The sequence below is a fragment of the Meriones unguiculatus genome (assembly GCF_030254825.1).
Source record: "Meriones unguiculatus strain TT.TT164.6M chromosome Y unlocalized genomic scaffold, Bangor_MerUng_6.1 ChrY_unordered_Scaffold_32, whole genome shotgun sequence".
Classification (NCBI taxonomy): domain Eukaryota; kingdom Metazoa; phylum Chordata; class Mammalia; order Rodentia; family Muridae; genus Meriones; species Meriones unguiculatus.
This window is the reverse complement of record NW_026843711.1, coordinates 6,511,747-6,534,567: the sequence shown is the minus strand read 5'-3', so window position 1 is coordinate 6,534,567 and position 22,821 is coordinate 6,511,747. Positions and strand designations below refer to the sequence as shown.

The 22,821-nt window shown below is 41.4% G+C and overlaps 1 protein-coding gene across 1 annotated transcript in view; it reads left to right on the top strand.

Annotated features, from left to right (window-relative positions):
• LOC110543657 (activity-dependent neuroprotector homeobox protein 2-like) overlaps window positions 1-22,821 on the top strand; it is a gene marked incomplete at its 3' end in the record, with an annotated part of 154,581 nt that overhangs the window by 114,558 nt on the left and 17,202 nt on the right. The window contains 1 exon segment of the mRNA XM_060376839.1: window positions 9,384-9,875. Within this exon segment, the coding sequence (XP_060232822.1) occupies window positions 9,384-9,875 (492 nt within the window).

The window sequence follows — 22,821 nt, the reverse complement described above, 5'->3', positions numbered from 1 at the left end:
AGTTGTCTCCTGTACCAATGAGTTCTATGTCCTCCCAAACTCTTTTTTCTAATTGATTTAATGTGTTTGGTTTTATGTTGGTGTCTTTGATCTACTGGAAGTTTAGTTTTGTGTAGTCTGATAAGTATGGATCTATTTGCATTTTTCTACATGTAGATATCCAGTTTGACCAGCACCATTTCTTGAAGATGCTATATTTTTCCATTGTATGGTTTTGGCATCTTTGTCAAAGATCAGGGGTCCATAAGTGTGTGTGTGTGGATTTATTTCTACTTCTTTTGTTCAGTCCATATGATCCAACATTCTGTTTCTATGCCAGTACAGCAGTTGTTATTACTGCTGCTCTACAGTACAGCTTAAGATCAGGGAAGGAGATACCTCCAGAAGAGCTGTTATTGTAGAGGATTGTTTTAGCAATTCTGGGTTTTTTGTTATTCCATAGGACATTGAGAATTTATCTTTCCAGTTCTGTAAACAATTGTGTTGGTAATTTGATGGGAATTGCATTGAATCTGTACATTGCTTTTGGTAAGATGGCCATTTTTACTATGTTAATCCTGCCAAGCCATGAGCATGGGAGATCTTTCCATCTTCTGATCTCGTCTTCTAACTCTTTTTTTCAGAAACTTGAATTTTTTTTTTCAAACAAGTCTTTGACTTCCTTGGTTATGTCATTTGTGGCTATTGTGAAGGGTGTTGTTTTTCTAATTTCTTTCTCAGCCATTTTTTTTTCTTTTTTATACAGGAGGGCTACCTTATTTTTTGATATATTTGTTATCAGGCCACTTTGGTAAGGTGTTTACCAGCTGTAGGATGTTCCGGGGTAGGATTTTTGGGGTCACTCATGTAAAGTATCATATCATCTGCACAGAGTGATAATTTGAGTTCTTCCTTCCTAATTTGCATCCCCTTGAACTCCTTCAACTCTGTTATTGCTTGAGCAAGGAATTCCACAACTATGTTGAAGAGAGAGTGGGCAGCCTTGCCTTGTCTCTGATTTCAGTGGGATTGATTTTAGTTTCTCTCTCTGTTCAGTTTGATGTTTAGTTATGTGCCTTTTATCCCTGATCTCTCCAAGACTTTAAACATGAATGGATGTTTGATTTTGTCAAATACTTTTTAAACATCTAAGAGGATTATCATGTGTATTAATATTTTTTTCATTCAGTTTGTTATTATGGTGGATCACATTGATGGATTTCTTTATATTGAACCACCCTTGCATGCCTGGGATGTAGCCTACTGGGTCATAGTGGATGATATATTTGGTGTGATCTTGTATTCAGTTTGCAAGTATTTTGTTGAGTATTTTCGCATCAATGTTCATAAGGGAGATTGGCCTGAAATACTCTTTCTTTGTTGGGTCTTTGAGAAGTTTACTTTCTGAAGTGACTGTGGCTTCATAGAATGAGTTTCATAGTGCTCCTTCTATTTCTGTTTTGTAAAATCTTTTGTAGCAAACTGGTGTTAGGTCTTCTTTGAAATTCTGGTAGAATTCTGTGCTGATAACATTTGACCCTGGCCTTCTTTGGGATTGGATACTTTGGATGAGAACTTCTATTTTGGGGGGATATAGCATTATTTAATTTGTTTACCTGGTCTTGCTTCAGTTTTGGTTAAGTGAAATCGATCAAGAAAATTGTCCATTTCATTTAGTTTTTCAAATTTTGTGGCATATAGAGATTTGAATTTCCTGAACAGAACACCAACAGCATAGGCTCTAAGAACAACAATCAATAAAGTGGATGTCATGAAACTGCAAAGCTTTTGTAAATCAAAGGACACTGTCATCAAAACAAAATGACTGCCTACAGATTTGAAAAGAATCTTCACCAACCTTTTTTCTGACAGAGCGTTAATATACAGTATATATAAAGAAATAAAGAAGCTGAAAAGAAGCAAACCATGTAATCCAATTGAAAACTGGGAAACAGAGCTCAACAGAGAATTCTCTGCAGCCAAATATAAAATGGCAGAGAAACACTTAAAGAAATGCTCAGTGTCATTAGCCATCAGGGAAATGCAAATCAAAAAGACTCTGAGATTTCACCTTACACTTATCAGAATGGCCAAGATAAAAAATTGAAACAATAGACAACACATGCTGGAGAGGTTGTGGAGAAAGGGGAACCATCCTCCATATGCTAATTGGAATGTAATCTTGTTCAACCACTCTGGTAATGAATCTATCTTTTTCTCAGACAACTAGGAATTGTGCTTCTCAAGATCCAGCCATACCACTCCTAGGCATATATCCAAAAGGGGCTCAATTACACATAAGGACATTTGCAAAACCCTGTATTTAGCAGCTTTCATTGTAATAGCCAGAAGCTGGAAACAGGCCAGTTGCCCCACAACTGAAGAATGGATGCAGAATGTGTGGTACAACCACAAAATAAAGTATTACTCAGCAATGAAACATAAGGAAATCGTGAAATTTACAGGTAAATGGTGGGATCTGCAATCATCCTGAGTGAGCTGTTCCAGAAGCAGAAAGACACACATAGTCTATAGTCATGCATTCAGACATGTAATATAGGAAGAACCTTTTAAAATCTGTACATCTAAAGAAACTACACAAGAGAGAGGAGCCTGACTAAAATGCTAACTCCCTATCCCAAAAAGCAAAGAGAAGGACATCAGAAGAAGAAGAAAACTGGAAACAAGCTAGAAAGCAGCCACAGTTCCACTTCTTGAAAGGGTTCCCTATATTAGACCTTCTACAAATGTTGTTCCTCTTTTTTTCAATTTCCAGGAGTTAATGAACTCTAGAATTCAACCCTTTTATCTTGGTCACCTCGTAGAGCACTCAGAACTTCCAGTTCTATCTTTCTTTGGGAAATTCATTTGCCTATGCTTCCACATGTTTGGCATTCCCTATTTCAGTAAACCGTGTTGAGCAGGCCAGAAAAAAAAAATATGCCCTGCATCATTTAAATTCCCATATGTTTTGACTACTTTTTAAAATCACCTGAGAGCAGGCATGCCAGATTGTCAACATTGTTCCCCCAGTGTCACTCTCTTGCCCACTCCCCATTTGGGAGTTAATCCCAGAGGTTTCTTCCCAAATGACATGTGGCAGATGGATGTTACTCACTTACCTGAATTTGGCAATCTTAAATATCTTAGTGAAACAATAGATATCTTCAGTGGATTCATTTTTGCCAGTTTACTTTCAGGAGAAGCCTCAAAAATGTTATAGCTCATGTTTTAAAATGCCTCTCAGTTATGGGCAAAACTAAAGTTTTAAGAACACATAAAGGACCTGCTTACTCTGGAAAAACTTTTCAGTAATTTTGCCATCAATTACATACTAAACACATCTCCAAGAAATATTCTTTATCATGCACTATTTGTTCTTAATTTCATAAGCTTGCATGCCTATGGCAAGTGACCTGCTTATTACGTTTGGAGTCCTGAAACAAAAAATATGCCACAGTCATGTCGAAAGATCCCCTAACAACCAAATGGAATGGTCCAGACACATCCGGTGTTAGGATCAGTTTGCCTGATTGACACCAGGAGGGAACAGCCAGATGGCTGCCAGAAAGGCTAATATTAAAAATAGACAGCACTCTTCTAAACACCAGAAAAAAATAAAACTAGCCTGAGATAAACCATGGACTCCAGACATCCAGGGTGGCTAGCTGTTTTGTGATCTTCTATTTTTTTTTTTTTTTTTTTGTACACATGAAACCACTTTGGATAATATTCCTGGGAGTGATAATGCAAGGCCAGAAGGTGATTATGGACCCCAGAAGAACAATGTCCAACAACCATATGAATATACTTAAAAAGTTTCTGGAGAAAATGGTGAAGTATATTATGCATAATCACAAGTCACTTTGGATACCAAGTGGTACCCTGACATGTCTTTTCTTGCCCCTGAGTCACTCTTCACCTGTTAGCAATGGGAACAGGCAAATGGGCTTTATACCTGCCCAGACTGTATAAAAGGATTAAGGGATGTGGAGGTGCTGGAGCCCTTTACTCTGCCATCTGGGGATGTGAACCCTCAGTTGTAATTGCCACAGGAAGCTGGGGTCACCTTAATAGTGATGATTACATTGTGATAACTAATACATCTAAGATTGATATTAACTCCTGGAAATCACATTATTATTTGACAGATACCTGTGACAGGCTAAGATGGTGCTGGAGTGGCAACAGCTCCAGGTCACCATCTTAGAGCTGTCTTTCACTTCTAAAGGAAAATAAAAATCACTTCTCTGGCACAGGGACCTGACTTGGGGCCTACACCTATACTACAGGTGTGCCAAGAATGGTCCAGGAGTTATAATTTACCTCACCCTAAGGAAAGAATCAGGTATTTCACCTGTAGCTATTGGACCCAATCCTGTCCTCTCCCCACCCACATAGATAGAACCCAGGAAAAATGATTTTCCCACACAGACAGACCCTAAAGAAACTGTCCCTGCCTACCCGACTCCTTCCTTTGCTGGTAAGCCTATCCCCTCCTTATTTGAAAATTGGATGGATACATGCTATATTATTTTAGACATTGTTAATCATAACTTTTTAGCCCTGATTCATACATTCCTAAGCTTACATAGTCCTCTAGGTTTTGTTATGATGCTGCCCCTCCCTTTTATGAAGGCATTGCTGTCACTGAGGTAATCTACTCCTCTGACCATTCTAAATGCAGATGGTCACAATAAGCTGAGGCTAGATTGACACTACCTTCTCTTTCTGGCCTTGGGTTATGCATAGGCAATAGTTTTCCTCAGATACAGACATCTTTGTAATGGACACATTACACAGTCAAGGCACCATCCAAATTATATCCTCCTAGGAGACTATAGCTGATGGAATTGCAGTGATGGCCTTACTTCCTGTAAATACACACCCCTCACCTCAAAAGCAATACTATGACATTCTGTGGCATTGTCTCTTTAGTTCCCCACATAACTTATTAATTATTCTTGGGAAGATTTTGCCAGTTTTGGGGAAACCATTAATGACCATGCATTGCTCAGAACAAAAATAGAGGCCATAATTGCTGGAACACTAACTATGTTCCTTGGAATCTGAGTGGAGCTGCTGGTGCTGGGACAGGTATCACCTCTTTCATTCTCTCCAATAAGCATTTCTCTGACCTTCACCTGAAAAGTGAGAAAGATGTTGAGAGATTGGAGATTGGCATTACCAATTGGAGAAATTTCTCCTCTCACAGTCTGAAGTTGTCCTACAAATTGAAGAGGACTAGACTTGCTTGTCTTCCAGAAAGGGGGACTCTGTGCTGCCCTGAAGGGAAGAGTGCTGCTTTATACTGGAATGTAAGGCACAGCATGGCTAAGGTTAGGGAATGCTTAGAAGAGAGAAAGAGAGAACAAGAGGAAAGTTGGTTTCATAATTGGTTTTCAATGTCTCCCTGGATCACCGATCTCCTTCCTTCAATTGTGGGACCCATTGGAGGTTTCCTTCTACTCATATCTATTGGCCCATGGGACATTAAAAGACTTAACTAATTTTATACAACAGCAAATTAATTCTCTGGCATCTAAACCCTTACATATTCATTATCACAGACTTGGTTTGGCTGACAGAGTCTTAGATGAGCCCCAGGGCAACTGCTGAGAGTCTATCTCAAGAGTCTTGACTGCCTGCATTTGGCTCTCATGAGAAAATCATAAAACTCAGATAAATGCTTGCCTGAAGTAGCTTGTGTATCTGTAAGGGGTACAAGATGATGTAGGGCAGAGGGAAGGTCCAATTGCCAGTTTCTGAGTCCCCTGAGAATCAAACCTGATTGCATTGAGGTGGGTGTCTGATTAACCCCTAAACACAACCTGCTGGGGATGCCCTCAGGTGTTCTTGGGGTCTACTTCTCCTCCCCAAAAAGATACCCAAAGAGGCTATAAAATGCCTTTGGAGGATCAGGTCAATACTTCCCCCTCTGGTTAATGCCCACCATCTATTGGGGGCTTTATGAAGGCCCCAAGGAGAGTCTGCTCTGGGAAAGTGCATAAGGAACTTTTCCACAGAATTATGACCCCTCAGGCCAGGATCCTGAGTAGAGTTACAATGTGTTCCTGTGACAGGCTTATTGCAATTGCCAAGAGGCTTATCTGATCTACTTCCCCTCTCCTCTGAAGCCTCTGGTATTTTCCCACCAGTTGTGGTGGTCTCTCCACCCCTGCTACCCCCTGTCCTCCAAACCTATAAAGAGCCTAAAATGTTTCAATACAGTTGAGACCTCGACAAGAATTATTACTACCTGGTCTCCATTTCTTCTCCTGCCCATTCTCATTTTACGGGTAGGTGTCCTCCTCGATCACTCCACCACAGAGTCCCTGATGGTCAGGAGCAACCATCTGCAAAATACCTTATGAGGTCAAAGCCTACCTACTAGACTCTTAAATTGTTTAAGAAGGGAGGAGATGCTGGCATCAAAAGCTATTTACTGAAGCAAAAGCCAATTAGTGAGCCAAAGCCATTTAGTGGAGCCAATGCCCATTAGTGGAAAGTTACACTAGGAAAGCAACAGCTGCACTAGGACCCCAGGTCATGGGTGATAGATTTATGTGAGAACATCTGCTAGTCAGTCTTGGAACATCCTTGAGATACCTTACGGAAACATTCTTGAGGTAACTTGCAGGAGGTTCCTCAAACCATAAAACACTTTTGCTCTCTATTGCAGCAGTAAATTAGCCTTCCATTTTTCCCACCTTCTCTTATATAGTTGTGTAAAAATTTCAAATAAACGAGACTTTGATCAGAAAACAGACTTAGGCTCCCTCCTTGTGTCTCTGCATCCTATCCATTCTTTCCTGACACATATACCTGGACCCCATTTTATAAACATGGTGAATTCTCGAGGGTCCAGACGCAGGCATATATTACCACACTCAGTCTGAGTTCTTTGAGTCTCCTTTGTCATAAAGGTCATTCTTCTGTAAGGTGTAGAAGCAGCAGTTATGTGTTGCTGCTCCTCCCCCATCTCAACCAGGCCCTATTGGGTCCTCAGGGACACTACCATTTCCTATCCTAGCATGGAACATCCTTACGCAAAGTAACTAATGCAATCTTCTTCTAGAATCTTATCAAACAAAAACCATCTATGCTGTAGCCTTTTGTTTCCTACTTCCTCCAGTCTTAAACTGAAATTTAGTGGGTGCCTAGTATGGCTCAGGATGTGGAGCCATGAATGTGGATGATGTATTTATCTCACCATTGAAGAGATATGACAGGAGACAGGACAACACTTACAGACAGCATGAGATCAGTGCCTGGAGGAAGGGTGGGCAGAAGGGGAAAAGGCGAGGCCAGGGAGGACCCTCAAGGACTCTTCATGCCTGTTGCAAATATGAAAATGAGGAAACCCCACTTCCTATATATGCTGTTTGGAAGGAATCTTCAGGCGCTGTCTTCTAGAGCCCTTGCAGGAAGGCTTGTGGGTGATGAGCTGTGCCAAGTAGCAGGCAGAGGAGAGGCCTGAGGGCCTCCCAGTGTAAGTGATTTCTTAGGGTCTCCGGTGCTTGATGGCTTGTGTGAGACTGGAGGATGTGGGGAAGGAGGAGGACCTACTGTGACTGGAGGCCACAAGGGATGGCTGAGATGTCAGGCCACTGTGTGACCAGAGGACAGGAGAGGACTGTGGAGGGCTTTGTGTGATGTGAAGCCATGGGATGACTATGGAGGGCTGTGGAGGGCTGTGTGTGAATGGAGGTCTGGGGAAGACTGTGGAGGGCTTTTGTGACTGGAGGCTGAGGGAGGCCTATGCAGGGCTGTGTGCAAACTGAGGCCAGAGGAGGACTGTGGAGGACTGTGGCATCCAGTTTGTGACTGAAGGACAGGTGGAGGACTGCAGAGGTCTATGGTGGCTCTAGGGTGACAGGAAGACAAGGAACGACTGTGGAGGGCTGTGATGGCAGGGCTGTGTGTGATGGAGAACAGGGGAGGACTGTGTCTCTAGGCCCAGGTATGACCCAAGGCCTGGGAAGGACTGTGGCTAGAGGCTCTGGTGTGAAGTGAAGCCACAGGGGAAGACTGTGATGCAAGGCCTGTTTGTGACTAAAAGTCCTAGAAGAACTGCAGCAGGATGGCAGGGTGTAACTGAGCTGGGGGTGGGGAGTGGAATGGAGGGCTGAAGACATGGCCAGCTGAGGTTGAAGGAAGCAGGTACTGGCTGGGTTCTCATGCCCGAGAGGTGTGTACTATGCAAATGCTCTCTTATTGCAGGGCAGAACATTTTAAGAATGTTTCAAGTGCCTTTGGAAAATATGGACAAGGTCAGAAGTATGTGGCCCAGTTCCATGTGTCTTTTAGCCCTCTAAATGTGGGCCAGATGAACCTCACACTGAGGCCTTCATCTCCCTCAACTGACGTTTTCTCAGGCAAGGCTTCACCTAAGAAGCCTGTAGACCCTCCTGCACTATCTGTGAGCCAGCCACTTGGGCCTGTGAATAAGTCTGTTGGAGTGAGCAATCACTCAGTGAGTCAAGCCATCCAGCCTGGGATTTTACCACTCAAACAGCCCATGGGATCTACAAGTTGAACAGCAGGACCTGCAGTCAGATCAGTGGGGCTTACAAGTAGGCCAGTGGAGCCCACAAGTGGACTGGTCAGGCCTGGTACTCTGACTTCTGGCTATTCAAACAACCCTGGGGTTCTCCAAAACTGCCACCAGGAACAGTTTCTGTGGGTGAGCTGGTCTAATTGGCAGGTCTTCCTGAGGGTCAGATGACCTCTGCTTCTGTGATTCCTGCACAGAGTGCAGCTTCTGGGGTTCTTGCCACTGGTCAAGCAGTCCAGTCCACAGTTCCCCTTATAGGTCAGAGAGTCTCCTCACAGGTTCTCACCTCTTGTCAGACAATGTCTGATAGGGTTTTTCTTATAGGTTAAGTGGTATCATCTGGGTTACTATCTCTCCAAATTGTGGTGGTCTCAGATGTCCTTGTGAACCAGGGTGTGAGTACTGGTATTCCTCTGCTTGGTCAGCCTGTTAACTCAGGACCATCTGTTTTCTCTGGCATGTTTCAGCTCAGTCAGTCTGTTGGGACCAGCATCCTGCCAGAGAGCCAGTTAGTAAGAGCTGACACTTCCCAGAACACCCTGTTCCTCAAGTCAGGCTCTGTTTTCAGGAAGCTCTCCCAACAGGCTCACAGTTCAAGGGGAAACCCCTTTACATGCTGGACCCCATGCCTTTCACTCTGCCTATTCGTCAGGGCTCTACTGTCATGACTGTTTGATCATAGGTGTCCACGCAATTCCTATCCCCCAGGGTGGGTATGCCGATTTCCAGTGCTCCAGCCAGCTTGTCTTCCTCCCTAGGGCTGGTAAGCAGTGCAGACCAGAACATATTTGTTCAGGTCTCCTCACCTGAGGTGGATATGAATCTGGTTGCCACACAGGCCAAGAAGTGGAAAATCTGCCCGGTTTGCAATGTGTTCTTCCCATCAGGTGTGTACCAGGATCACATGGAAGGGGCTCACAAACAAAGTGAGTTCAACTCCAGTGAGAACGTTGAACCAGTAAAGCTGGCCTTGCGTGCACCGTTCCTGAAGTGGACAAGAGAGAGGCCCATGCATTGCCTCTCCTGCAAATGCCTAGTCTCAGAGGAGGAGCTAATGTACCATTTACTCACACATGGCTTGGGGTGCCTGTTTTCCCCATGTACTTTCCACAGCATTCAGTGTCTCTTGGAGCACAGCAAAATTAAACACCTGGGGAGGAAGAAGCTGTTGTTGGATTATCTTAACAGGGGCTTCCAGTTGAGCCTAGAAGCTGATGGCAACCTGTTGTTCCCCCATCTTGATTTCATCATCACTCTGCCAAAAGAGGAGATTGGAGAACAGGAGGTCCACCTGGCTATCCTCTCAGGCACATATTCCACATCACTGGTGCCCGTGTATGTTAAGATGTGGTCTCAGGTTAACGTTGTAACTCAGCTCAGAAAAGGAGAGCTGACCTGCTCTCTCTTTTTGACAATATTTATGGTAGCCAATGCCTACATGTTCCACTTGAAGGACAGACAATATATTATGCCCACAGACAGTACAGTACTCAATTCTCCCACATTTAGGTGTGTCCACTGAGGTGGGATCTACCCTGGAATCTTGACTGTGGAGGCTATCACTCTTCATTTGTTGCATTGTGCACATGCACCCAAAGACAGCTCAGACCTGCCATTTCAGTCCAGTTTTGTAGAGAAGAGTGAACTGCAGTTTTCCAGTGAGGAAAAGGTTACTGATTCTACCTGTCTCTTCAAAGGAAAATGGCCAGATGGCCATCTGGGTCCAGAAGACCAGAAGAGGGATGGGAATATGCCCTGTGTGTACTGGGTAATGAAGCATCAGATCTAGAAGAAGGGACTAGTGCTGTGGCTTTGAAGAGACACAGGAATGAAAGCATAACTAAGGAACTTGAGGCCAGTAATGATTCACTCCAGATCCTAGCATTAGATCCTACTGAATGTAAAAACTACTCCTTTGAGGAAAAAAAAAAAAAAAAGCAGTTTCTTAGAGATTATTTCCAAAAGAAACCATATCCAAACAGAAAAGAAGGTGAATTGTTGTCTTTATTTTTGAAGATGGAAAAAGTTATTGTGGCTTTGTTTTTTGGAACAAGAAGATATATTTGCTTGAAGGCAAGAGAAGACCACAGACCCTCAATACTTCTAGGTTTTGATATTTCTAAACTTAAAAATGTTAAACACAGACTGACCTTTGAGTATGAACCACAAAAGTCCTAGGCAGTAGTTTGTGCTGATTTTGGTGCCACCTTTGCTCTCTTGTGTTGGTTTCTACAGCTTTTCTGGATTTTGCAAGGGGTTAGGAATACTTAGGTTAAGAAGTAAATGCTACTCCAGTGCACTGATTGATGTAGTGTGTCTTTTAGCAGTTACTTAGTTACTTCTAAGCTTTCTGTTTTTTGTTTTCTTTTTTTTTTTCCCCAATCACGAGAATGAAGTTTGGTATTTCATATATCCCTCATTCTTAGTATTGTCCATGTTAAATGATAAGAAGAAAAGTCTATAAATACCTGTCTTTTCACTTTAGGAAATTTCTGCTTCTTTGTAAATGGTTAGGTGAAAGTAAAATCTTCTTCTGTAGTGTTAGAGGCAGCAGCTAAGACACAGCAGTGATGAGAGATGGGAGCACTGTCATGTGCTTTGCCTCCTAAGAAGACATTTTTGAAATTAACTTCTGTTAATATTTGATTACCATATTATGAATTTGATTTATGTTTTCAGGGTTGTTTTGAAAGCTGTGTCTGAAAAACAACTCTCATGCCTATAGCCTATACAGTACTAAATGATTTTTTTATTATTAAAAGATTCCCATTTCAGGAACTGGTATATAACTTATAATAATAAGTTCTTTTATAAGTGAGGTATTTGTAAGGACTGGAATGCATTCCTTTGTGAACTTCATAGGACATGCAAGTTGCTGGACTCCAGTATGAGTTACTTACACATGGCTTGTGCCTGTTTTGCAGAGGAATAGGCAGAGTAACAGCCATGGGGTCCCACATATAAATGGGCTTCCCATTACATGCATATCTTTAATTTCCATTAAAGATAAGATAATTTTTTGAATAGACATTGAGAAGACACAGAACTCTATCTTAACTTGAACTACAGATAAGCAGTTTGGAGGAAAGCACCATGGTCACATCTATGGCTTTTATGCCCTTGTGTGTGGACCCTATTGAAATGGAGTACAAGTTTCAATCTTACTGGTGGAATGGGTTAGATAGGGAAATCTCTCTCCCAGCTTGAATATCTTCCTATATGTGTTAGAGTTGAGAAGGTGGGATTACTTCTTGCCCAGGTATCCATTGGAGGGTTCCTAAGGAACCTGTTTATTACTGGTTTGTGGATGCCAAGCCCTGTGTTTTCCACAGGGTATAAGCATCAGCAGATTGCACAGTAATGCAGTTCTGATAGCTTAGTTTAGAATATTTTTTTTTTCCAGCAGAACATTCTACATATGATCAGAAGGCTGTGCTCATGAAGAAGTAATACAGAGAGAAAAGTATACTACTGGTTTTTATTCTGAATAAGTTGGTGATTGTGTCTTTTCCCTGTTGGCTGGGGTCTGACCTCCATCTTACACATTTGACAAATTTGAATTGAATTGGTGCATAGGAAATGGAGGAAGGAGAATGGAATCACTGCCTCAGGATATTAAGTTTCTAGAACAGGAATAGGATCTTTTGAATAAACAAAAGTTTGACTTGAGCTAGGGGAGGGAATATAACATTTGCAAATCTTATAAAATGAGGAAGACAACAATATAATCCCTAAGTACCAGTTTTCTGATATTTGATAGAAAAGACTCATGTTTTATATTTCTCTCTTTTCTTTTAAAATACTCTTCAAACACATTATGTTTGGTTTTTCTTTTTCTATCTTGGAATACAAAATTGCAATTGGGGCTATTAATGGTTGACTCAACTATCCTGTGTTAGGCTCCTACTACAAAGAATTAATTGTTACATTTATTTCATTAGCATGGTTCAAAATGAGCTCCTTCTTCCTAAGGGTATTTCATTGACCACGAGATTAAATTACCTCCATTGGGAGTATTGCCCTTTGATGTGTAAAGGAGGAACTTGTTTCCTTCAGGTAAAGCACCCACAGAATGGGGCTCCAGAAAGCAGTACAGTGTTGCTAGATGGATTTTTCTTACTTTTTTTTTTTTTTTTTCAGAGGCAGGGCTTTTCTGTATAGCCTTGGCTAGTTGTGGAACACACTTCTTAGACTAGGCTGGCCTTCCACTCAGAGATCCACTTCTGACTCAAGAGTCCTGGCATTACAAGCCTGTGCCACCATAGCTCAGCTGCTGTATGGATTTTTTTTTTTAAACTATAACATTAGCATGTAGTTTCTGTAACATGCATTCAGGCAGTTTGGAATCTGTTTTGACTCTTGGTAAACTCTTGTCAATTCTGAGACCTTGTCTGGCTTTTTTGTTGTTATTGTTGTTATCTCTCTTCAGAAGTGTCTGCTGTGAATTAAAATTGGCTTAACCACTGCCAAAAAATAAAAATAAAGTTTGTTTTGGAACACAGTTTCAGAAATTTATTTTACATGGTGTCTGAGGTCAATTTTGTATTACAAAGGCAGAGTCAAATAGTAATAGAGATCAGTGGACCTGGAAATTTAATATTTGCTTTCTGGTTTCTGTACAGATTTTTTCCCAGCACCTAGATTAGAGGAAGGCAGAAACATTTCTGAGCTTTTGGAAACTTTCTCCCCTGGATCACTTTTTCATCCTTACTAGCCTCATACTTATATTACTCTTCTATCTTTTAAATATTTTACTTACTGAACTTCACCCTGTACTCAGATGTTCCATATAATCTCTCCCAATATCTCTTATCTCATAACAGCTCCATTTGTTCCTGATACTTCCACAAGTGACCTTGTAGATGCTGTGAAGAATGTGGCTAAAGGAGACCTTTATCCCTATCACCCCAGGCTGGATATACTTCTTTACAATAGTCCTCTTTTTTCTCCTGATCCCTTTTCTTGATGCTCTGTAGTCCCCTGCTGCTAATTCTAGTTCATTTTGTTGCAACAACCCTGGCAATGGGACTTGTCATGGTCATCCTAAATGAACTCTATGCCCACTTTCTCTCACTGAACCTGTGTTTTTTTTTTCTCTCTATATCTCAACCTTCCTAGAAAAAACACATGATTTTATACTATTACCAATTGATCTTGAAACTCTCTATTTTCTATGTCCCTTCAAGAATGCAGACAGCAGTCAGGGGTGGTGGCACATACCTTATTCTTAGTACTCAGGAGACATGGCCAGCCTAGTTTGCAAAGTGAGTTCCAGGATATCTAATGGCTGTTACACAGAAAAACACATTCTTGTGTAGGTTTAGAGGAGGGAAGAAGACAGACAGCAATTGCATGATTGATTGCAGCCCATCAATTCAAGACTCTCCCATTGCCCTATGACCTTTTCATTTGGCCCAGAATTTCTCCCATGACAAAGACTCTCTTCTGGTACAAAACAGCTACAGTGTCCCTACCCTACATTTTTATATCCTGTCAGAGTTAGGAAAGATGGTTTCCTGCTAAAAGATTACCCTTTCCTCTTTCCTGTGGCCAGACCAAGGAGCTGCAGAAGCAAGGGACTATGATGTACTAATAGTTTCCATCCACATAAAAGTCCTCATTTGCTCATATGTACCATTTGGGCATCCATAGAAGTGGCTGATAAGGTGGGCCTGTGTGTGTCCTGAATAAACCTTGTCCTAACTGTGGTAGCTATTTTATCTCAACTTGACAAGCTAAAGTCACGTGAGGAGGTGCCTCCTCTCAATTAAGGAATTGCCTCCATAAGATCAGGGTGTAGTACTGCCTTTGGGGCATTTTCTAATTTAGTGATGGATGGGGCAGAGCTCAGTCCATGTGTGTTTGTGACATCTCTGGGCTGGTGGCTCTTAGTTATATATGGTAGCAGACTGTGCAAGCCATATGAAGCAAGACAGAAAGCAGCAACCCTCCATGGCCTCTGCATCAGCTCCTGTGTTTGTTCAGGTTCTCACTCTCTTTCAGATTTCCTGTTATGGCTTCCTTTGATTAGATGAACAGGGATATTGAAGCTTATGCTAAATAAGGCTTTTCCTCCCTAAGTGGCTCTTTGATTATGGTGTTTCATCATAGTAATAGAAATTGTAGTTATAATACAACCTAAAAGCTAGACCTGCAAGTTCCTTAACAGTAAAACATATGTGAAGCTGGGTGGGTTGGGAAACTTCAGGTTCCATAGGCATCACAGGTAGGAGAGCTGTGAGGAGATGGTCTGCTAGAACTTGAACGCTTAATATTCATGTCACAACAAAATGCACATTTATGTAGGCCTGTAGTTTGAAAAAGCTACCTCTACTTTTCAAGTTTTTAACTCCTGATGGGTACAAAGCAAGCCAAGTACTGTGGACTGGACTTCACCTCCACTCACCCTTTGTCCAAGTGTCTTTATGCAGCACACAGCCCACATACCTCTACATAATGATCCTAACCATGGAGGCATGATCCCTGTTGACAGAAGAGTTCATGAGGGAGCAGTACTGTCCAGGGGCTAAGAAAATAACAATCATGAACTTAGTCCACTGACTTTTTTTGAGTGTTGCCTCATGTGTGACAGGAGGATGATATAGCCCTCACTCACATTTTAGCATTATAAGAAACACAAGGAATAACAGGTGAGGGTGTGATATGTGGAATCTAATGGATGTTCAGAAGTTCCAATTATCATACCTAGGGCAAGGAGTTTGTTCTGAAACCTCCAGGACAGAGTCACTAAAGAATAGCAGGAAACAGGCATCATGTATAACATGGATAGTGGTCAGTGCCAAGTACATTCTAAACAGAATTTCCCATGGGATTTCAAAGCAAGAAGGGAATCAAGCCAGCATTTATTGAAGGCCCTTTACTGGCAAGCCTTGAAGTAGAGGTTGTTATTTAATCTTCACTAAGAAAGATAAATGAAGCTTGGAGGTATTAGATGACTTCCAGAAGATTATTCAGCTAGTGAAGTACTCAGACTCTATCATTTTAACAAACTTTGTAGACATGGACTGTGTGGGAAGGACACTGACGTGTTGGGACTCTCTATTCCATGGCGATAAGCTCAGAGTAAGAGGAGGGTTGAGGTGCCATCTTACCAAGGAAGCTCTGTCTTTTCAAAGTATGTAAGAAGGGAGAAGATGTGAGTGTGTGTATTTTGTGTACACTGAGCCTGGAGTTCAGTATTTCATCTAGACTGGCTGGCTAAATATCATTTTGTTTCTTCTCCCCTGTTCTGGGGTTACAGATCCAGGAAACTGTAACCAGCTTTTTATGTGGACACCAACAGTCTGAATTCAGCTCTGAATTCAGTCTAAATTCAGCGTGACAAGCAATTTACCTACTGAGCAATCTCCACAGTCCAATTTTTGTGCTTTTAATTATATTTTATAGGCATTTTAGTACTCTTGAAAGCAAGACTAGAGAGAAAACTGTGGTAAGCACTGTCACTTGGCAGCATATGAAATCATAATTTCCCATAAAAGTTAAATCTGTTGCTTAACACTGTTGTGAGAAAAGTGTCTGGATAATGCAGGAGGATTGGAAGTACTTTGAAAATCATGGAGATCTCCAAACATGCACTCTTTTGAACAGAAATTGTCCAGTTATGGTTTCTAAAAATTGAGGATATAAATGCCAAATGAGAACAATTTATGGAAATACAAGGAAATAATTCTCTCCTTAGACTTACAGCTCCTGAATGTTTCCTGTGTGCAGGAAATTTCTTCTAAAACGAAGATCCTAACATAGTAACTAGAACTCATGAGTTAGCTGACAACCCATTTTCCAGTTGTTTTTTTTTTTTTTTTTTTTTTTTTTTTTCTTTTTCATGCGTATGAGTACTTTTGAATTGGGACTCAGGTGAAAAGTGAAAATCTTATGGGAGTTTTCCTAGTTTTCTTTCCATTAGATTTTAATATTCTGCTTCTTTCTTAGGATATCTTAGCATAGGGAGGGGAGTGAATAATGATAACCAATGTCTTTCTCTCTTATTCTTGATTTTAGATTTGTGCCTCTTAAGATGTTTCCATGTACAAGAGAGAGAATATGCAGGAGGCAACATGAATCGGAGGCCCTGCTGCCAGACAGGTGTGGTGAATTAGAGAGCAGTGTCTGATTGAATGGAGAGAGCATCATGAGATTCTAGGAAAGAGCGTGAAGCACAGTGAGCCTCATTTGATATTAAGGCTAAGCATTTTGTATTTGATCAAAATGCACTCTAAAGGACGACATCAAACAGGGGAAGCAACTCTGCCAGGTGGGAGGGAGCATCTTTACCTTGTTGATGATGTGTATCACTCCATTTGTTGCTTTATTGTCACAGTCCACAATGGATGCCCCTCAATTGTGATATTTTGCAAGTACAAACTCAATGGGAAAGTGAGTGCACTTGATTTTGTATTACCTCTGGGTTTTCTGCCTTTTGTGCATCTCTATCCATGTAGCTTTGAGCCATTAAATACTTTAAATTGTGACCCATTAGACATCACAAACCGGTAGACAATCATATTCTACATGAAGCGTATTCTCTGACTGTCAGTCTTTTCCACACTTGTAGAGAAATTTTCATTCAAAACATGACTTCTCTGGCAAGAGATCATATCCAAACACCACCTCGGCTCGAATACAAAAAGCATCTTTATTCCAAGAGACAGAGGCAAGGAGATCTGTGTTGAAGGCCAAGTAGCAAATAAAGAAAAACTTACGTCCAGGTGTGGTGATACATTCATTGTTTAATCCCAAACAATGAAAGGAATGGTAGTTTGTAGAAAAAAAAAAAAACCACCCACTTTTGAAAATGATGTCTAATTGAGTGACAGAAACATTGATGATTAGAAGAGGATACGCCCAACTCTCATGAGAAGAGAGGAAAGGTAAGTTCCTTAGAGAAAGAGAGAGTGAGAGAGAGAGAGAGAGAGAGAGAGAGAGAGAGAGAGAGAAAGAAGAGAGAGGAAAGAGAGAGATCACAGGAGCCAGTTTTCCTGGGACAGTGATAGTTAGTTTTCAGAGAGAGAACAAGCTAGACTGAGGTGAAGAAGGAATGAGCCAGATAATGAGAAGATTAAGCAGATTGCTGTAGTTAGTTTGAGGTCAAGCAGAGCAATTCAGGGGCTGAGAGAGAAGGCAGATTGAATCAGTCAGCTGAGAGAGGAGTTTGAGCCAGAACAGTTGAGTTGAACCACCCAGCCCAGAGATCAGAAAGAATAAGAAAGGTGGAGCATATTAATCAGTAAGTCTCAGAGGTTGACAGCCTTTCATGTCTAGGTTAGCAGAAGGAAGAAATGAGCCTTCTCTACAACAATTGAAACAATTGAATAAATTTTCTATTTACACAGTCTCTTTGTGTTTATTAAAAAGAAATGTAGAGGGAATTCACACAAAGCACTATTCTGACGAGATTCCTTTAGGTCAGGAACATGGAAATCAATAAGCCAAGGAGGCAGCCTGGAACATCTCAGTCCTTCACTAACCTCCCAGGGAATCAATTCTTGCCAATACCTATCTTGGCCTGCCAGAGGCCTTCAGCACTATGAGGATATCAACTCTTGTTAGAGCCCCCTCATTTATGGTACTTTTTATAGAGATCTCTGCAAACTAATAGAGACAGTGACTATCTACTTACTGTTCAAGAGAAACTGAGCTCCATTTTTTCTTTTTTTTTTTTGGTTTCTATTTTCCTTACTAGGACATCTGTTTGCAACTTTTTTTGTGGTCTTACAGAGGAAGGACATTTGCTTAAACCTGCAGGAGTTCCATGTACAAAGGCTGTGGTATGAGATGTCATCTGTCACATCTTCTTTTGTTAAAATGGGAAACACTTGTGTTTGATGGTTATCTTCTGTAGGCCAGGATCTTGATGGATTTATTTTGGGATTTGTACAACTTGTACCATGCCAGGGTAGATGTTAATGTTTAGAAGAAAATTGAAGTTTTGAAATGCCAATGAATTTACAAAGCACATTATATGAGTACACAAAGTCATGCTATAAATTAAGAAAATTAATAAGGATAATTACCTCTTCTGTGCAGTGTAGTGTTTCAGTGTAATTTTATACACTATGCGGTGGTCTAATAAGGAAAATTAGGCTCTCTGTCAACCTCATCCTTTATTTCTTCCTGGAATGAAAATGTTCAAATCCTCTGTTCCAGCTATTTGTTTGATTTACATAGGAGTTCTGGAGATTACATGTGGGACTCCACACAAGTGCTCACAGAGATCCACTTGCCTGGTTTTCTCTGGGGCTGAGGTTAAAGTCTTTTTTCACAATGCCCTATTGTACTCCAAATTTGTATTTAAACAATTCAGAAAATAACATGAGTGTCCCTGGAATTTCCAAAGATTTGTAAGATATCCATGAAAGCACATGTAGGCTATTACATGTCCCTGCTGTGTAGGCTCAGCTCACTAGATTCTTTTCCCAGTGCTCATAGGCTGAAGGGGAAGCTGGGATGCTCTGAGCCATTGCTGCCTAAGGAGTCATTGTGACAGTAGTTGCTTGCTAGAAACCTCGCATATTTGTACCTTGTCTACTCATGGAAAGACTCTAACACCCAACTAATCATAGTTATGAAGCCAGACTTACCCCTTGAAGTGGCATGGGAGTCCTTGACAGACTATAGGAAACTGGAAAGTGACAACCAGGTTCTCTGGAGCTCTACACTTCTGTGGACAATACCCTTGCTCTGTCACCAAGATACCTGTGTCTGCAGAGTTGGCACTCACTATAGGCTTGTAGTTTAGCTAACTTACATGACATCATGTTCCTGGTGATGGATCCACTGGGAGGTCTGTGTCACTACACACCAGAATGAAGTGTGTGGAATTGAATATGTTCACCCTTTCCAGGTCATGTCTGGAGGAGCTTGCTAGTCTGCATTTTGGATTACTGCTTCAGAGAGCTAATCCTTTTTCTTTTTCCTTTTTTTCTTATTCTTTTTTCATATAATATATATTTTAAAGATTCCTTTATTTTATGCATAGGAGTGATTTGCTTTCAGGCCCACCAGAGAGGGAGTTAGATTGCACTACAGACAGCTGGGAACCACCATGTGGTTGCTGAGAATTGAAATCTGGAAGAGCAGCCAGTGCTCTTAAATACTGAGCCTTCTCTATAGCTACATACAATATGTTTTGTTCATGTTTTCCTGTTCCCTTGACAACTCCCAGATCCTCCCCCCTTTCTTCCCCACACAACATTATGTTCTTACACTCTTAAATACACAGACACACACAAATAAAAATCAAAACAAACAAAAAGGCAGTAAGACAAAAAAAATAAAGAGAAAACAAAAAAACAAAACAAAACAAAACAAAACAAAAAAAAAAAACAGAAAACCTGAAATAAAACCATGGGATTTGTTTTGCGCTGACTATAAACTCCCAGTCATGAGGGGAGCCCTGGAGTATGGTTAATATACACAGTGACACTCCAGTGGATAAAAGTGATTTTCCTTTTTGTAAAAGCAAGTCAAAATGAGCTCTATACTAACCATGGAACAAGTCCCAAGGCATATGCACAAGGAAATAGGAAGAAGGACCTTAAATCTCAGGAATATCAGTTCCTGGGCTGGAGCCCTGAACTTCACAGAAGGTAGAAAGCTAGCTGAGCTCCCTCCCTTTTAAACCCTCTAACTGTGGGCAATGTGAGCATCTACTTTCCGCTCTTGCCATGCTAACTTCCCCTTGATTTTAGACTGTTTCTTCAAACTCTGAGCCAGAATAAACCCTTAAGTTGCTTTTGTCAGACACTTGGTTAATTTCCTGGGTAGACAATTAATGAATATATTGCTGTAGCCTAGTAGTTTTTTGTTGTTGTTTTCATTGTTTTCCTCTCTATTTCTCCTCTTCAAAATGTGTATATGTGTGATCATTGTTGTAACTGGGAGATGTTCACACAGGCATCTATTCTCTCTGTGTACATAAATGGAAATTTGCATCAAAATAATTCAGAAAGGTACCATTTCCCAAAGAGCTAGATCACAGTGTTCTTACCCCATCTGCCTTGTCCAGGTGAAGGAAGATTCCCAGCAATGATGTTGCTAGCATGTGCAAGGATGACAGGGTCTGCAGATCCACCACTCTGTAAGTGCCTGGGACTGTGTGGTATCTACAGCACCTAGTCATAAGGGTCACAATAAAAAATAAATCCCTGTCCCAGGGATAAATGCAACAGGAAAATCAGCTCTGAAGTCAAATTATGACATTCAAATTTCATGTTCTCCCGTATGCAGACTTCACACTCACTTTTGCAGTGATGAACCTTAGCTGGAATTATTCTTTAACCACTTGTGCTTCACTTTTCACATCTATGAAAAGTGTAACAACCTATGCTCAGGATGCAAGGTAAGCACTGCACTCATGGACAGCTGCTTTTGACCCAGAGAAGAGCATGTCTGATTGCATGCGGGTTGATGCACCAGGTCCCGCCTCTAAGAAAAAGGTATCAGATGGGTCTGATGCTCTTTCTGTGGATGACACCTAAATGAACATTGGTACAAAGTCCCAATTTATTTCTTATATCAGAGATCAGACCTCTACTCTTGCCTGATGCATCTAAAACAAAAAGGGGGAACTGTAGAGAGCTGCATAATGCCAAGCCTTAAAGATGGAGCTGGTTTCTGCCTTCAACCTTCCTGATGGTGAGTGCTCTCTGTCACAAACAACTCCATATATGGATAAGGCTGAGGATCTGGCTTGCTTCCATGTATGTGGACCTATCTGCATTGCCCACAAGGCATGCTGGGGTTGGCTACCCAGAGGCTATTTAAGCTGTGGGCTGGCTTTCTCCAGAGTCAGAAAATTGTTCAAGGATCCTGAATAAACTGCATTGAGAAGAACAAAAAAAAAAAAAAAGAGAGAGAGAGAGAGAAAAAAAAAGTGTAACAACCATCTCAAAGGTGTTCCATGGATTAACTTAGCTTTATAGAAAGCACATTGCTTGGTTTACTAGTGGTTCTTCAAATGTGGGTTGTAAAACCTTTGGGGGTCCCATATCAGATACCTAGCCTATCAGATTTACATGACAATTCATAACACTGGGAAATTTTCAGTTATGACATGGCTATGAAAATAATTTTATGGTTCAGGTCACCACAACTTGAGAAACTATATTAAAGGGGTGCTACATTTGGAAGGTTGAGAACCACTGGTTGAGAGTCAGCTGTTAACAGATAAATTGTCCTGACTCAAGGAAAGGTTGCTTGTGCCATCCTGGTGAGGGATCTTGTCCCTTTTCTGCATCAGATTAAGGAATATTCACCCTGACAACAAGCATACAGCATGGAAGATAAGATGAATGACACCCACCTTATCAGGGCTGGATTATTGTTCTGTGACAACCAGAAGGGTTTCTCTTTCTGGTCCATGTCCTCAATGGCTTGCTGGGTTGGCACAAGGACAGTGAGATTTGAGGTGGTAGTCAGCATGGACTGCAGGGAAACATGTGTCGCCCCTGGGGGCAATGGTCTCCTGAACCTACTCAGACCTCGGACACCAGCACCACTAATTCTAGAACTGACGCAGGATGTTCCAACGAGGGGTTAAGGCTTCTCATAATATTTCCTATAAGCCCACACCTGTTTGTCTATATCCCCCATTTTTATTCATTATTAGCCAGATAGAGCCAAGTAATTGTGGTAATGATACTTGGTTTTTTTTAAGCCCCAATGCTAGTAAAGTTAGGTATGCCCTGGTTACTCGCATGCCTCACTAGGTGCCTATGCCCATTGATGCCCCTCACGCTATGACTCTCTTCAGACAGAAAAGGGATCTTGGAACTACAGCCACCATTGTTACTACCATCTCATTGACGGCTGTTGGAGCTACCACCAGGGCATTAGCCATGAGTCATACTGGGCAGACTGCTCAGACCCTGAATAATCATTTAGCCAATGTAGCTCATGCCTTAGTTGTACATAAAGGAATTAATGCGCAACTAAAAGGAAGCTTGATGGTGTTCAATCAGAGGATTGACCTCTTGCAGGAGCAAATTGATACCCTATGGCAAATCGCTCAACCTGGTTGTCAATGAAAGTATGCTGGACTTTGTGTCACTAGCATACAACATGAGAATTTTTCCTGCGCTGCAAATCTGTCTAAACAATTGTCAAGCTATATTTTAGGTAATTGGACTGGAGAATTCGATACTACGATGGAGCAGCTGAGAGTGGCCATTGTCACAGTAAATTCTACCGGAGTGGACGCAGGAGTACCCACAGGATTATCAACATGGATTGCTGCAGCCATGAATCATCTGAAGGAATGGGCGGGC